At 44.2% G+C, this 13,792-nt stretch overlaps 1 protein-coding gene and 1 long non-coding RNA gene across 4 annotated transcripts in view; one reads left to right on the top strand and one right to left on the bottom strand.

The window, feature by feature from the left end:
• ETV6 (ETS variant transcription factor 6) overlaps positions 1-9,491 on the bottom strand; it is a 247,633-nt gene extending 238,142 nt beyond the window's left edge. The window contains exon 1 of one of the 3 annotated variants that reach the window (XM_007967682.3): positions 8,947-9,491. In XM_007967682.3, the coding sequence (XP_007965873.1) occupies positions 8,947-8,979 (33 nt within the window). In that variant the 5' untranslated portion in view covers positions 8,980-9,491. The remainder of the gene's footprint in view (positions 1-8,946) is intronic. The other 2 variants (XM_007967684.3, XM_007967683.3) reach the window with 2 other exon arrangements.
• A 70-nt stretch (positions 9,492-9,561) lies between these two features.
• LOC140712736 (uncharacterized) lies at positions 9,562-13,036 on the top strand. The gene is made up of 2 exons (XR_012094454.1): positions 9,562-9,876; positions 12,786-13,036. It is a non-coding gene; the product is annotated as an uncharacterized lncRNA (long non-coding RNA).
• Positions 13,037-13,792: the final 756 nt, after the last annotated feature.

The raw sequence follows: 13,792 nt of genomic DNA, 5'->3' as shown, positions 1-13,792 counted from the left end.
TCTGTGGTCAGACAGACACGGAACTGCCTGTTAAACAAAAGCAGACTAGAGAATTGATGCTCTCTTTCAAGTCTCACCCCAGTCACAAATAATAAGCAACTGTATGAAGGAGCCGATCCCTGAATAGGTTCAAATACTTGAGCGCTGAGTAATAATGCTAGTTAGACTCACTGTACAGTACTTCCAGACTTAGGTTTTTTTCCTTTTCTTTCATCTCTGGAAACTTACTCAGAATCATATTAGCTATTCCTTCAAAATTCTGCTGTAAGATGCAAAAGGCATTTGCTATTATCATATAATTGCACTTGGCTAGATTCTCTCCTATTGTTGAGGCTTGTATTCAATTAAAGTTAAAATAAGAGCTTTTTTGAGCACTGACTGAGTGACCCCAGCCCTGTGAACAACTCAATGGGATAGTGACAAGACCACTGTGCAGGGAGTCAGCTGACTCGGGAGGCCTAGATTTTAGTTTAGATGGCACCACCAACCAGCCACAGGAGCTTGAGCAAGGCCATTCACATCCCTGGCTGGGGGCTGGGGACGGCGGCTTACGCCTGTAATCCCAGCACTTTCGGAGGCTGAGGCGGGAGGATCAATTGAGGTCAGGAGCTTGAGTCCACCCTGGCCAACATGGTGAAACCCCATCTCTACTAAAAATACAAAAATTAGCCAGGTGAGTGGTGCACACCTGTAATCCCAGCCACCTGGGAGGCTGAGGCACCAGAATCTCTTGAACCTGGGAGACAGAGGTTGCACTGAGTTGAGATCTCGGCATCGCACTCTAGCCTGGGTGACAGAGCGAGACTCTGTCTCAGAAACAAAAACAAAAACCATCCCCTGGCCTCTGTATTCTCAACTGTATAATGTGGGCACAGAACCAGAAAATCTCCAGCCTCTTCCAGATCCACGTGTTATGGAGGATGTACAAAGGAGGAGGAGAACTAACTTTTTAGCAGTTTAAAGCACTACATTAGACAATGTACCTATCCCAACAACCCTAAGAGACACACATTTTTATCACCACTTCAGATGAGTTAACAGGTTCCTGATTAAGTAACATGAACAAGTTCAAGTTCAGGAACCAGGAGTCATGGGTCTGTCTACTCCACTGTCTGTGCTCTTCCCCTGGGGCATCCACAGCATGGCAGTGAGGTAGAGCCCTTTTCTGAGCACCTTACAATCCCCTTACGGGAAGTCAACTTGACAGGTAAGAACCAAAGAACAACATAAGACAGAACAAAATGCAAGTCAAAATCGAAAGACGTGGTGATTGGATCTATACTGTGGCAACACAAACACCACTGAGCACACTCACCAACGGCACCCAGCAGGGCAACGCGTCCTTTCTGGGTCATTCAGGAAATGAAGTCGTTTTCCGTACATCTGACTCCCACATACAAAGGGAAAATACCCCCCAGGAGGCCATCAGGCCTCAAGCCTGCAAGATGCATTGGCTACCTCTTTTGTGTCTTCATGAGGGAGTACTTTTCATAAATCAGTCATCCCCATAACTGAAGCTTAGCCTTTTAAAACTTAACATTATTCTTATGCCAACCATTTTTGTTAGAAATCTTTCCAAAATACATTGCATTCTTTCTTCACTTCTGAAATCTCATAACATGAACTCTGGCTTTCACTTGGAAGTCACAACGATGAACACTAATATCAAGTCATGTGAATCTGCAAAAGCAAGCTATGCTTTCTGAATTCTTGCCTGCTTTTTCTCATTTTTCCTCTGCTATGGTCTTAGAGGAACATGGGCCTAGGACAGAATGCTGATTCTGACTCTGGCTTGATCAGTTAGGAATGTGATCTCAAGCAAGCTCTTTAAAGGCCCCAAGACTCAGTTTCCTCATTTGTTTCATGAGAAACGTGGATAATGCTGAGTCCCCTCATATTACCTCCACAACACATCTCTCTCTCTCTGTTTCTCTCCCTACATCTGCTCTGAAGACTGTCTTCCTTAGAGTTGTTCAAAATCAGAAATGTATAAAGTCAGATGGCAAAAATGCTCTCTTCGTTCCAGGAAATTAGAACAGGCGAGTCGGGTCAGGCCATCGAGATAGGAGTCAAAAAAAGATGATTCCTTTTGTTATAGGGGAAAAAATCAGGGAATATCTGAAATAGATTCCTGGAAATCACATAATATTAAAGATGTACACGAGAGATGGTTTAAGAAAAACAAAAATTGTGATTATGGATTGTGTGAAACGCTTTAAAAGGGAAAAAAAAAAAGTTGTGTAAGGAGAAGCAACTGACCAGGAAGTAAAAAGCAGGCAAAGAAGGTGTCTAGCCTGAGGCCAGGCAGGAGGAGGACACAATCTCTCAGATTTCCAACCACTTCATGAAGGAGTCATTAAGCACCGGAGGAAGTAAGAGAAAAACAGAGATGGAAAAGAAAGGCCTCTGAGAAAAACACAAAAGGCCCAAAATGAAGCCCATCAAAAGACAAAATCTCACCAGAGGACATTAGAGACGGGTGTAAATATGGAAAAGTTAGACATTCATTCCACAGTGGGTGGTGGCTTGGTGTGACCATCTGGTTGTCCCCACTACTTGTGTCATGGCTAGGAAGATCCATCTTCAGAAGAGACCGGGAAGCAGAGGAAATTCAGAACCTCTGCAAGCGCTTCTGCCAGCTCTATTCCTGCCTCTCATCTCAGCTTACGTAACGATCCACCAGCCACCCATCACTTCAAGTTTCCTAATTTTCTTCGCAAAGATGGCTGCACTTTGGAATACCCTCACAGAAAATACTTTGGAATGAGAGTCCCACGATACAGATTCTGGCCTTAGCTTTGCCACTTACAGCCTGGGAGATCTTAGGCCAATACATCGCTTAACCTTTCTGGGCTTCAGTTTCCTCATTTGTAGAATGGAGAGAAAAATGGCATCCCTGAGAGAGCTGTGAAGAGTAAACGAGATAATGTACACAAAACAGCACAAGGACCAGCATGCAGCAGTATTCAATAAATGATGCCAGTGATGATGATGGAGGAGGAAGAGGAAGAGGAGGAGGAAGAGGAAGAGTAAAAGGGGAAGAAAGTGTTTTGTAATAAATCACTATATAGCTGTAAGCTACAACGGCCACTAAAACAGCAGACGAACACTTTTAATTACACAGAATTTATAAAATTTCAGAAGTGCAAGCATTCTAGTTTCCTGTAAGCAAAATCCATAGGGCTAAGTGAGCAGTTATGCTCATCTGAGAGTCCACACTTACGGGGTAAAATGCCTTCCCTAATCAAGCCTCTCGCCCACACTCTGGGAACTCCAGATCATTTAGACATCAACCACGCTGAATTATATATTTTCACTATCTAAGAAGAGAAGGTTATCAAATTAACAGAGCAAATAAAATGTGTGGTAATATTTTGACACCAAAGGAACAGTTCCAAGCACATGGTAGCACTGGTTTCTACCCAATGAATAATGTGGAATACGAGTCACTTTTGCCTATTCATTGGAGCTTTCCCTGAGATGCCTCAGTAAGCAACACTTTATTAGTTTGGTTCCTGTATGTTCGGAAAATCAATAAAAATGTGTTTGTTTTTTAATAGGCTATAATTCTAACTTTTCACTAATTTAGTCTAGTCTTTCTGTCCCCAAATACTAGGTTTGGCAGTGAACAGTCTTTAAGCTGGGCCCCTTCTGGCGTGGGAACCCTGAGTAAATGCACACTCATTCTATTCAACAAATACACACGGAGACTGGTTCCCAACACACATCTAACAACAAATACGGCAGAGGTGGACTCCTGCCTGAAAACAAGCTCCAGAGTTGTCTCTAAAGTAGTATTCACATAGAAAAAAAAAAAAAAATGTCATTTCTATCTCGCACACGCTACAGGGCTTCATCCGACACTGAATCACTTGGCTGGGAGATCCACACCAAAGGGCAAGTTTTAATTGGTGAAAAAAATGAAACTGCCGTGTGAGTTACTCCCAGCAACCCTGTGCCCCTACCTTGCCCCCAGCTCTTTCCTGGTGTGCACAAATACAGCTGCACTCGGAGGAGCAGAATGCGACTCAGCTCTGCCTGCCTCTGGTGCTCACATTTGGGGTACTTTTTGCCCTTGACTTACTCATCCTGAGGAGGATACTTTCCATAGCCACTTCTTTAGGGCCAGCTGCCACGTTTTTAGCTTTGGCTGTTTGAAACAGGGAGCTTACTACACAGAAATTAAAGTATAAATAGGATTGGCTGACCCTTGATAAAAGAGCCTACGGCCCACCCAAGGATTCCTCAAAGGAGTCCTAACAGCAGATAAGGGGCCTTCAGCCCAAAACAGAACTTGCAGGCCCTTGTGCGCTGTAAATACATACATATACATATATATATATACACACATACATATATATATAGCTGCAAATAGTGGTGCCAATACAAGTCCGTCAGGCCCGTCTTCCCTCATCCCTTCCCTCCTACTACTTCCTCTTCTCACACCTGACCAGACCCCAGTGGCCCATTTCTCCCCCCACATACCATCTTCCTTGGCACATACCCCCGTGCCCTCAGACCAGCTGGCTTGTGATTAAAATGGACCAAGCTAGGAAGTGCCAGAGAGAGTGAAGCCTATTGTATCGAGTTTCCTTGGCCTTTTATAGGGACACACCAGGAACCCAGAGAAGCAGTGGCCTGAGAACCTGTAGGCCTGTGTCCTCCAAACCTGGCTCACTCACCCATGGGTTGAAGCAAACCCCTTAGGTCTCTGGATCCCCTCTCTATAAAAAATAGGAGGTTGGCTCAGGGGATCTCTCAGGTCTCTCAATTCTGAACGTTTGAAAGTTCCCTGATTCTATTGTCAGAACCACTGGGGGGCACTTAGAAGCCTGCTAATCTGAACCTGTTAAAGCAATTCCTCAAGCCCCTTGGTTGTACCTTTTCCTCAATTTCCTTCTCTGTTAGTTTTGACATAAAAGCAGTTTTTGAGAATTTTATCAAAATAATAAAACGTTAGGCTGGGCGCAGCGGCTCATACCTGTAATCTCAGCACTCTGGGAGGCTGAGGCGGGCAGATCACTTGAGGTCAGGAGTTCGAGACCAGCCTGGCCAACATGGTGAAACCCCCATCTCTACTAAAAGCACAACAATTAGCCAGGCGTGGTGGCAGGCACCTGTAATCCCAGCTACTTGGGAGGCTGAGGCAGGAGAATTGCTTGAACTCAGGAGGTGGAGGTTGCAGTGAGCCAAGATCGCACCACTGAACTCCAGTCTGGCAACACAGTGCCACTCTGTCTCCAAAGAAATAATAATTATAAAACATTTTTTGTATCAAAATTCTATTAAAAAGAATGTGAGGACAGACCCCCCAGGAGTGCTCTAGCCCTCTCTAAGGCTGTAGTGGGCCCTACTGAGGGCTTTCTGCAAGCGAGCTAGTGGATGAAAGTGTTACGTCACCTGAGGTTACACGCAGACAGAAAGAGCAAAGGGGCTGGCCTCCTCCCACCTCTCACTTCACATCAGCAAACATTACTGAAAACTATTTCTATGTCACCTGCCAAGTTAGCTACTGGGACACCAAGGTAATCATCACTAAACCCAAGGAGCCCACAGTCCAGAAGGAGAAGTCGAAAGAGTCTCCCAGTTAGTAGCAAAATTTTAAAAAGCAGATTTCCTTTTGCTATGGAAGCTGACTGATAAGGACAGCAGGGAAGGAGGGGACTAGAGACACTGTGCGACTCGTTTTTGTGTTCTGGTTAGTCCTGGCCCACTGACACGCTGTGCCAAGCCTGACGAGGGACTGTGTCTGCTAGGCCACAAGCACCTTCTGCGGCAACTTCGGCAAACTTAGAACTGAACAGGTGACTTGAAGGTGAAGGCTGATGATGGAAAAGACAACCTCTTCCTTCTTCCTGTGACCAGCACAGTCAGCCATGCAATCCTCTTTAAAATAATTTGACTTTTTATAGAGAGTTGATCCTTTCCTTCCATTTAAACAACCCTAAATGGTCAAGAATTGAAGAATCTGAACTTCTATGACAACAGGACCACAACCTTCAAGGGTTGTAGGACAGACGTCCCAGGAGCGCTCGAGCACTCCTGCTTTCTGCAAGTTGCGTGCAGAGAAACAATAAGGCTCAGTGAGAGTTTCGGTGCCCTTGGAGTAGTCAACTTCTCTTCTACTGTAAAAAGTGTGGGCCTGATATTAACTTCCCCAGGTGATGGAAGCAAACTTATACAGTGCAAAAGAAATAGAAAAGCCCTTATCAGGCATTCACTGTGAGCTGCCACCACATGAGCCATCTTTACAAAGGCGTCACTGATTAACCAATTCAGAAACTTTCACCTTGGAAACTCCACCCAAATCGGACACTACTCTTTTCTAACAGAGCAGGCAATGCTCAGAAATAAACAAAGTACTTCCCTCTGTGGCTGCCTCTGGTCAGGCTGCATCTCACCAGCTACTGAGGAACTGTCTGCCTGCTGACCCACTACTTGTTAGGAATGAAAGCAAGTGAGGACGGTTTCAGGAGTGGAGAGAAGGAGTGGGAGAAACCTCTCCATAGTGAGAGCCTTTTGTGTCACATGAGTTCGGTATATCAGGTTCATCAGCTCATCCTTGAAAACCTCTGACATTTGTTCTTCCCTACACAGAAAAGCGTATTGTTTACTGGACTCTAGAAGCAAGCAACTTGCTTGTGGGTTACCAGCAAACATTTTTTATTATGCAGTCACTGTACCACATCCCAAGGACTAAATGAAACGCAGCACACATCACCAGAACATTTCAGATGACCTGGAATAATCCCAGTCCTTGATCTCTAGTGCTTATTATTGGAACATTGTGAATTAAACAAACTCCATGGAAAGATACTCTTCACATACGTTCACCTAGACACATGCAGTCTAAGCAAATACATACTGGTTCCATTAAGAACAATCCAAAATAAAAGTGATTCTTTCCTTTCTGGTAAAGAACATTAAATCTATTTTAATTACATAGAAGTACACAGTAATGAAAAGAGGCACCCTAAAAGAACTGAGTTGTAAGCAATAAGGAAAAAATGATATGCAAATTGTAGACACAATTTTCATGTTGCATTTAAGAAAGCGTTTTGCTTGGGATTGGTTCTGTATGTGAGTAAGGCAAGGGACTGTTGTACTCTTTTGCCGACTGGAGCACAATGAAACAAACCACTCAGTAGCAGTCTGCAGCCAGCACACCACCATAAGCCCATTAGAACGGTGGGGATGCAGTTTAGAAGAGATTCAAGAAAGGTCACAGAAAGCATTGCTTTTTGTTGTTTTGTCCTAAAGTTACTGATCTGTAATTGGTCCAGATTTTCCTGACGTCGGGTTTATTGCCACTGAGCTAAATACAATTTATTGATTGAATACCCTAGTCTTAAGTTACCTCTATGTTATGAAGCATCAAATAAATCAGATTACCTATACCGCAGGATTTTCCTGAACTCGGTATAGAATCTAATTTATACCACAAAAGAAACTGGTTTTGAAGTATTAATATCAAAGTACCCCAAGTTCTTTAGTGTGGCACGCCCCATGCCCACAGACATACTGCTACCTCCAGATATGTACAAACACAAAAGCCTAAAAGTTCCATTGGGCATTTTTGTGAGGCAAAAACAAAGAAGCCCAACACACCTTTTGATTTCACATTAGCCTCTCCTCAAACCCATGAAAATGTTTTCTGGTAAGAAACACCAAAATGTGATTCTAATTATAAAAAACCTAGTAAGCCCGTATGATGAACTACTGCGTTTCCCCTACACAGATTCTAATTGAAAGGCAGTGTTAAAACAGGAAGGGTCTTTCTAACTCCCCATAGACAAAGAAAACAGGTTATTTGTCCGTTGTGGCTATAGTGTCCATTCAATGAACATACATTAAATAGGCCAAACCAAAAACAAAACTTCTGCAGCTTCAGCCTCTCACAGGGGCGGAAGGCTTTCTACCTGGGTACTGGTGGAATAGTGAAATGAATAAAGTGTACAATAAATGCAGCGATGGGAAAAATAACTGGGGTAGACGGATAAATCATCCTGCCTCCCAATGGTGGCAAACTTTACAACAACTTTTCAGAAGCAACAAACCGCAGCACCACAGTCTTTACAGATATATAGACATGCATACACACAACTACTGGGTAGCCCAGCAGTGTGTTTACAAACATCCACCGCCCTGCATTTACAATACTGCAAAACCGGCCAGAAAGCTGGGAGAGTGCTGCTCTTAGACATCCTCTCTGCACTGTCAAACACAGAAGGTCATTTTGCCTGGTTTGCTTAGTTCTTCCTCTCCCTGCATCACAGGAGTTTTCTACTTTGGGATTGCTCAACTTTCATATGGATCAGAGTAAAATAACTATTCAGCAACTTTATTCACCTTGGTTAAAAAAAAAAAAAAAATTCATTGTGCAATGCCTAGGAAAAGCTGACACCAGGACTGTCTCCGACAGCGCTTGCAATTACAATCAGACGAGGGGGAAAAAAATCATGTCTGATCAGACCCAGAGAGTCCTTTAAAAAAATAAAGAAAAAGATTCTATCGCAGCTGGGACTGAAGAACTTTTTTTCTAAGAAGACCACCCCTCGGGGACAAAAGTTACATTTCAGTCACATGTTGGGTGTAGGAATAGGGAGCAGGTTTTTTGGGGTTTTTTTAAGCGCACTAATTACGGGGGTGTTTTACAGTTCTGGAGACAATCCGGGTTGCTCCTGACCAATTGTGACCGGCATTTCATTGTCAAAAAGCAAGAGGGTGGGGGCCGAGGAGCCGGCAGGGGCTCGGCGGTGGGGAGTAGCAAGGTTACGCTAAAGGGTACAGCCGCCGCCGCGAGCTGCATCTCCTTCCCTCGCGCCCCAAATAATTTACTGCGAACAGAGCAACTGCAACAGCCCGTTCTGAGGAGCCCAGCACGACTGCCCTGGCCGGTGCAGCTCAGGGTTTCCACCACGGAGAGGGAGGGGAGAAGATTTTTACCTTAATGCTACACTGAGCAGGAGTCTCAGACATGTCTCACAGCGAGAGAGATCAGGAAGTTCTCAGGTTTTTTCCACTTTCCTTTCCTCTCCCCAACCCAGAAAGGCTCCACGGCCAGCCGGACGCGGTCATTTAAGAAGTTTCTTCCAGCATCTCTCCCGGCAGCCGCCCCGGGGGTCTGGAGCGCGCCGGGCGGGGCGGGGCGGCCGGCGGAGTTGGGCGCGCGGGGCGGCGGGGGCGTGGGAGCCGGGCCCGAGCGCGGCGGCGGGGTCTGCAGGTCGCGGCGCGGCGCGGGGACCCGGGACGCAGCCCGGCCAGCCTCCCGGTCTCTCCTCCCACCCGCAGCCGGCGCCCCCGCCCCCCGCCCTCCCGCCGCTCTCCCTCGCTCTCTCGAATGTTTTCCTTCCTGGAAGAGAGAAACTGAAAGGCAGAACTGAGAAAGCTCTTTGCTCATTGATCTTGAGAGTTTCAGTGCAGAAACTGACGTGAATTCCCAGCACTGAGCTCTGCCTCTTAAAGGAGCCACCAGGAAATAAAAGCTCGGGTTACAGCCCGGCATCGGGGAAATAAAAGCCGCGCGGGGGAGGGGCGGCCGCGGGGGCGCGGGCGGAGGAAACCCGGGAAGCGGGGCCGCGCGAGGCCGCGGCTGCAAGCGGGGCGAGCGGCGCAGCCCCCCAGGCCGGCCCCCGGTGCGGGCGCCCGCCCTCCACGCCGCGAGACCTCCCGCTGGCGGAGCCAATTTCCGGGCTTAAGGAAGACACCTTTAAAAAACGTTACATCGTGGCCCCAGACACCACAAAACAGGTTTTATTAAACTCCTCCCACCTCCCCTGGCTCCATCTCTTGGATACATCGATATGCACAAGGGTTTTGAAACGTTTCCCTAAGAGCAGATGCAACGAAAGTAATTATCTATGAAGGGCCATTCCGGTAAGGACGCGGAATCCGAAGGAGGAAATAAAACAATAGCCTTTGTTCTGCTTCTCGACCGCTGCCTCTTTAAGAGAATCCACCAGGAAATGGGAGATCGGGTTACAGCCTGCACACGGGGAAATGTAGGGAGAGCGGGCGCCCGAGCGCGACGCCGGAGACAAAGCCAGGGCGGCCGCGCCGCAGACGCTGGGGGACCGCCGGGCGGGGGGATTCCCGGGGAAGGTGGGCGCCCCGGAAAGAGGTGGCGCCGCGCGCCCGCTTGGGGATGCGGCGGTCGCGGGCGCTTCCCCAGCCGAGCACGCGCTCCGGGAAGGGATGGTTGCAGGGCAGTTATCAAAGGCAGCTGAGTTCCTTTTCCTGACCTCCCCCTCCTGTTTCGAAATCCACTGCCCTTTTAAAGAAATAGCGGCCGCCACCAACCGAAATAGGTGACTCGACTACAAACTTGGCAGGACGTGTTCCTGCAGATAATACCCCTCCCCAGGACCGCTTCTGTGAAACCGTCATTGGCCGGTTGATTGGATGGCCCTGGGATCCTGCAGGGGGAGGAATATTTGGTTGGAAAAGCAGTTGAGGGTGGTTGAGGCCGTTGGGGCTGAGGGGTCTAGCCTTGAGCACAAGTGGTCTGATTACTTTATTATTTTTATTATTATTTACAGTCTCTTAAATTGCCCTGAAGTGTCCACCACAAAAAACTGAGAACATTATCATCATACTTAAATTCTAACCTTGTTAACACATATATGGGGGTTTAATATGTGGATGTGTAATGTAAAACGAAATTTGTTGTAATTTCGTCTTTATTGAGTAATATATTAAATATGGTGTAAATATGTATATACCCATATATGTTTCCTACACCGAACCAGGACACATTTCCCCGAGTCTCCCCACCCTACAGATTTTTTCTACCCACTTTTCTTCACCTCTCCCTATTATTAAATGTGTTCAGACTTGTACACACAATACTTTTGTTCACACATTGATCAGATCACTCCGAACGAGGCTAGGGTGGGAAAGAGTGCTGTTGCTGGGATGGTGGGAACTGGTTTTTGTGAGCCTCCAGGAACCTGAACAGTGTTTGTCAACTGGTAGTCCTACTCTCCAAGCGATCTCAGTCTTGTCCACACCGACTCCTCTGCCTTTGACCACCCCCTTCTCCCCTTTAACAAATCTCTGTATTCTTTTGCTTTTCTTAATTGATGTTGCAGACATTGGTTCAGATGTCCCATTGCTGGGTTATGTCTTCTACATCACTTAGCAATGTGATCCCTGACAACTCAGTCACTAAGCTTCTGTAAAATGGGGAGAAATAGTACCTAGCTCATAAGATTATCTTATTAAATAAGAAAATATATACAAATGCCTCCTTAGCAGAGAGCCGCACAATATATGTGCTCAGTTAAAGTTGGCTACAATTATTATTTAACCCCAGGACTAAATTAGTTCTCGACTTTTCTTCTTAACTCCTCCTCAACGTCTAGAAGTGATTCATAGAAGTAGTAGTTTGAAGTAGACTGTTTATGGTTCCAAAGTAAAAAACATAGTTAACAACTCTAGCAAAAGCTACATTTAGACCAGGGGTTGCCAGTCTCTGTAAAGGGCCGAGTTGTAAATGCCTTAGTCTTTGTGGGCCAAGAGACAAAATTGAGAATGTCAGGTAGATACTTATATAACATGAAGAAAAAAAAGTCCACAGTTTTTTATTTTATCAATTCAAAGTGTAATAATAGCAATTTTAATACAGGTATACTAATGAAAGGCATGGAATTCTTTTGGGGGGAAATAACATTTCACTTGGTGTTCAAAGTGTTCTCTCATAAAAATTGACTGCAGATGTTCATCTATTAATGCTGATTTTTTATGAGATTTTATGTACTTCATTTTTGAAATGTCTTTCTACCCAGATAGGTACTGCCAAAGACTGGTATCAACCCATGAGCACGTGATTTTACTTGAGTGTATTCATTGCTTAGAAGGCATTTCTAAAATTATATTAGAATTCTATAAAATCTCTTGATATTTCCCCTTTAGCATGCCATTACATTGCAGATTAATCACTTCCAGTTGAAGGTTAAATGGAAGCTTCTCAGTTGCACAGTTAAATAAATTTTAAATATGAAAATTTCCTTTGCACTTGCATTAAAATTCAAAAAACACTGTTGGTACTGTAGTTTGAGTTCAGAAAAACGTAACTGCCGCAAATTTGTGTTGGAATGGAGATCTTGCTTCTTGTTTTAACTTTTGACAGCATGAGAAGTGTGTAAAACAGCTTGACATTATTTGTGATTCAAACAATGTTAGTTGTGTCAAAATGATTTTACTGCAGTTTTAAGTTTTGCATGCAAGCTCTGTTTTGCCATGTAGTTTTAGGTTAAATTCATAAAGAAACATTATCAAGTCTGTAGTAAAAGCTTATTGGCAGAGCCATTCAGCGTTCAATAATAGTGGTTGAGGGAAGTTCTCATTCATTCATTTCCATTTGTCGCTTGTTTCTCTGTTCCTTGTTTTCTGAGAACAACTTCTGGGTAAATTGGATTTTTTTTTTTCATATTCCATTTAAATTACTAGATTGTCTTTTTAGGTTTTCTTCTTTATGTTAAATATGGGGGTTGCTTTAGAAATTACAATTTGTGTATGTTATTATTACAGTCTACCTTTAAATAATATTATGCTGTTCTATGAATCTGTAAAAAAGTTGCAGTGTAATTCCATTTATCCCTCTTCCATCCTCTGTATTGTTGTCTTATATTTTACTTCTACATGTTATAAAATTCATTTTACCTTGTATTTTTATGGTATTTAGAAATGTGTATATATACATATAATGAATGTATTAAAATATGTCTCTTTTAAATTTGCCCAGATATTTATCCTTTCTAATACTTTTTTATTCCTTCTTGCAGATCTGGTTTTCCATCTGGTATCTTCCCTTTGGCCTCAAGAACTTCGCTCAGCATTGCCTGTGTGCTGTTTGTTGGAGAAGTCTCTCAGCTTTTGTCTGCCTCTAAATGTCTTTATTTCATGTTCACTTTTGAAGGGTATTTTTACTGTATGTAAAATTTTATGTTGACATTTTCTTTTCTTTCAGCACTTTAAACATGTCATTCATCTTCTGACTTCATATTTTGATTTAAAAAATCACTTGTAGTTCTTATTTTGGTGCCCCTGTGTATAGTGTTTTTTCTGTAGCTGCTTTTAAGATCTGCTCTTTAAATTTGTTTTTTAGAATTTTGACTATGATGTACATAGGAGTGGTTTTCTTTGCATTTATCATTTATTCTCCTTGATGTCAGTTGCAGTTATTGGACCTGTGGGTTAGTATCTTTCATTAGTTTTAGAAAATTGTCACTGCCGGGCGCGGCGGCTCATGTCTGTAATCCCAGCACTTTGGGAGGCCGAGATGGGCGGATCAGGAGGTCAGGAGATCGAGACCCTCCTGGCAAACATGGTGAAACCCCGTCTCTGCTAAAAATACAAAAAAATTAGCCAGGCGTGGTGGCGGGCACCTGTAGTCCCAGCTTCTAGGGAGGCTGAGGCAGGAGAATGGCATGAACCCGGGAGGCGGCAGAGCTTGCAGTGAGCGGAGATCATGCCACTGCACTCCAGCCTGGGCGACAGAGCGAAACTCCATCTCAAAAGAAAAAAAAAAAAAGAAAATTGTCATTTATTGTCTGTTTGAATATTTTTACACCCATTCTGTTTGTTTCCTTTTTTATTCTTAATACAAGTATTAGGCCATATATTATTGTTCCATGTATCTCAAATACTCTGCTTTATCTCTTTGTATTTCAATTTTTTTTTTTTTTTTTTTTTTTTTTTTTGAGATCAGCTCAGGCTGGTCTGGAACTTCTGGTCTCAAGCAATCCTCCTGTCTTAGCTTTCAAAGTGAGATTACAGTGCTAGCCACCAC

Source organism: Chlorocebus sabaeus, chromosome 11 (genome assembly GCF_047675955.1).
Source record: "Chlorocebus sabaeus isolate Y175 chromosome 11, mChlSab1.0.hap1, whole genome shotgun sequence".
Taxonomy (NCBI): domain Eukaryota; kingdom Metazoa; phylum Chordata; class Mammalia; order Primates; family Cercopithecidae; genus Chlorocebus; species Chlorocebus sabaeus.
Note: the sequence above shows the minus strand (reverse complement) of the source record. Positions and strands in the feature narration are given on the sequence as shown.